This window comes from Penaeus chinensis, chromosome 15 (genome assembly GCF_019202785.1).
Source record: "Penaeus chinensis breed Huanghai No. 1 chromosome 15, ASM1920278v2, whole genome shotgun sequence".
Taxonomy (NCBI): domain Eukaryota; kingdom Metazoa; phylum Arthropoda; class Malacostraca; order Decapoda; family Penaeidae; genus Penaeus; species Penaeus chinensis.
Window position 1 is genome coordinate 4,645,601 of NC_061833.1, and position 2,500 is coordinate 4,648,100.

The 2,500-nt window shown below is 40.5% G+C and overlaps 1 protein-coding gene across 1 annotated transcript in view; it reads right to left on the reverse strand.

Annotated features, from left to right (window-relative positions):
• LOC125032662 (calcium/calmodulin-dependent 3',5'-cyclic nucleotide phosphodiesterase 1-like) overlaps positions 1-2,500 on the reverse strand; it is a 213,724-nt gene that overhangs the window by 60,095 nt on the left and 151,129 nt on the right. The window contains 1 exon segment of the mRNA XM_047623908.1: positions 1,392-1,478. Coding sequence (XP_047479864.1) covers positions 1,392-1,478 — 87 coding nt within the window.

Below are 2,500 nucleotides of genomic sequence, written 5' to 3' on the forward strand. Positions count from 1 at the left end.
GAAGGAGAGAGAGAGAGTGGGGGAGAGAGTGGGGAAGAGAGGGAGAGAAATTCCAGGAAGTAAGATCCTTGCATCCCAAAATCTTATTGTATCACATCAGACCTTCAATTCCATTTTTTTCATCGGCCGACCCGAGCGCTATCGAAGCCGGCTTGACTGACAGCTCATCAGGTGAGGAGAAGAAATGGTAAAAAAAAAAAAAAAAAAAAAAAAAAAAAAAAAAGGCGCGCGGGGAAAATTACGTTTTTGACGTTGCACTTTAGACAAAAAGTACACTAGATTTTCTTATTTTAATTATATTTCAAAATGAAGGCAAATTCATAAAAAAGGATGAAAAGAAAGATATCTGATAATTTTCCTCCAGTTGAAAAGAAATGAATATTGGAAATGTCAAAATCTCATATTTTCTCTTTTTTCTAATACCCTTAGACTACACGATGCTTTTAAGCTTAAGAAACGTCAGATTCTGTAAATTCAATTCCTTCTTCTAATACACACAAACTATGTTTTCCCTTCCAATAAACAATGATTAACAGCTTAACAATAAGCTATATTTTCCTCTACACTGCTAATTATTTTTAATTCCTGGGATCCCTGTTATAATACTCTCTATGATATTAAAAGAACAAATGAACGAATGGGACTGCTCATGCTGTTAAGTAAAAAGAGAACTAATTTGGAATAATTTCTAATCCGATAAATACGTTTTTTTTAATCAAAAGTATTTGACTCGCATCATTATTTCACTTTACATGTGCGATATATAACACATTGGTATATTAGCATGTCAGTCATATCATTCGAATCTCAATCATGATGTTATTGATTTAGGGTTAATATTACTGAATGGTTACGCGTGCTTATGACATTTTGCTGATAAATAAAAGTCAACTTTCAAACTTACTGAAAAAATGTGATTTCATAATAAAATAACTATGTGACAGCAGTAACCGCACTTAAATTTTTACCTATTGTATCAGCTCAAAAACACGTACTACTCATAGATAATTAAGAATATCTTACCACTGACAAATAATGCCATCAAATCTAAATCTAGCGACGAAGAATGAACACACCAACGTTCACACACACACATGCACTTATACACACACACCCCTTCGCCTCACCCACACAATCACAAACACACAAATTCGCTAAATTCAGCACGCAAGGTTTCGGACGCGCTCAACACAACCCAGGAAGTTCCCCAGAAGAAGGGAGTTCTAAGTCCAAAGAAGTCCCCCTCAACATGGAAGTTTCGAGACCAAAGAAGTCCCCCTAGAACACGGTAGTTTCCCAAACAAGAAATCTCTCCCCCCCCCGACCACCCCCCACCCCCACCCCCCACCCCCCAAAAAAAAGAAAGAAAGAAAGAAAGAAAAAAAACTTACTCGCGAGTTGTCCATTCTTGCTGGAGGGCGCGATGGGCACGTTGGCTTCCTCGAGGGCGTCCTTCTTCTTCTCGGGCGGGCTCGCCACTGCGGGAGGAGGAGAGAGGGCGGATTAGAGATTAGGAAACAGAAAAAAACAGATTATGCATTCGACAAATGGTGACTGGGAGGTGTGAACGGCGAGAAAAGAGCTTAGAAATTTGGATAAGAAGACAAAACACTGGGAAGTAGGAAATGACAGACTAGGAGACTGAAACAAAGATGAATTAGAGAGTATAAATCAGGGTGTAACTGGATTCCGGCATAAGATGAGAGTCGTCAGCAGATGGTAATATGAGAAAACGAGGAAGGAGGGATGTTGGTCTTGTAGAGTAAGGAGAAAGTAATCTTAAGGTTTCTTTTCTGCTACCCCCCCTCTCTGTGTATGTGTGTGTATACGTGTGTGTGTGTGTGTGTGTATGTGTGTGTATGTGTGTGTGTGTGTGTGTGTGTGTGTGTGTGTGTGTGTGTGTGTGTGTGTGTGTGTGTGTGTGTGTGTGTGTGTGTGTGTGTGTGTGTGCGGCGTGCGCGTGCAGTGCAGTACGCACACAATTCTATAAACGGAAGGTGCGGTAATTAGTATGAGGTTACAGAATTCCCTGTATATCCGGGACTTTGGTCGTTTCTAATTGAATTATTGTTCTGAGTTTGATAATGAGAAACAGAACGGGAAATGGAGAGAGAGAAAAAAAAGGAATGGAGGAACGAAGAGGCAGAGACTGAAACGAAAATAAGGAAAGGTTCAGAAAAGGGTCACTGCAAAAGAATAGACAGATTTTAGGCTCTCTTTTTTTTTTGTCCCAAGGGCGTGTGATTTCCTAACTGCTTATGCCAAATAAAGCTATCATTCTCTCCACAATTAGCATTTTTGGCTAGCGTTAAGATCCTGCTAGACTTCCTAAAGCACGATAGTGGCAAGTCGCCGGAGATTCCGAGGAGATACAACTTTCCCTGCTATCCTTGCCGAATTCTCTTCCAGGAAGAACAACGACCAGAGATACTCAGAGATAGCGACAGAACCCCGCCAGCTGATAACACCAAGTACGCGTAAAACGGGGCCTTCCGTGACA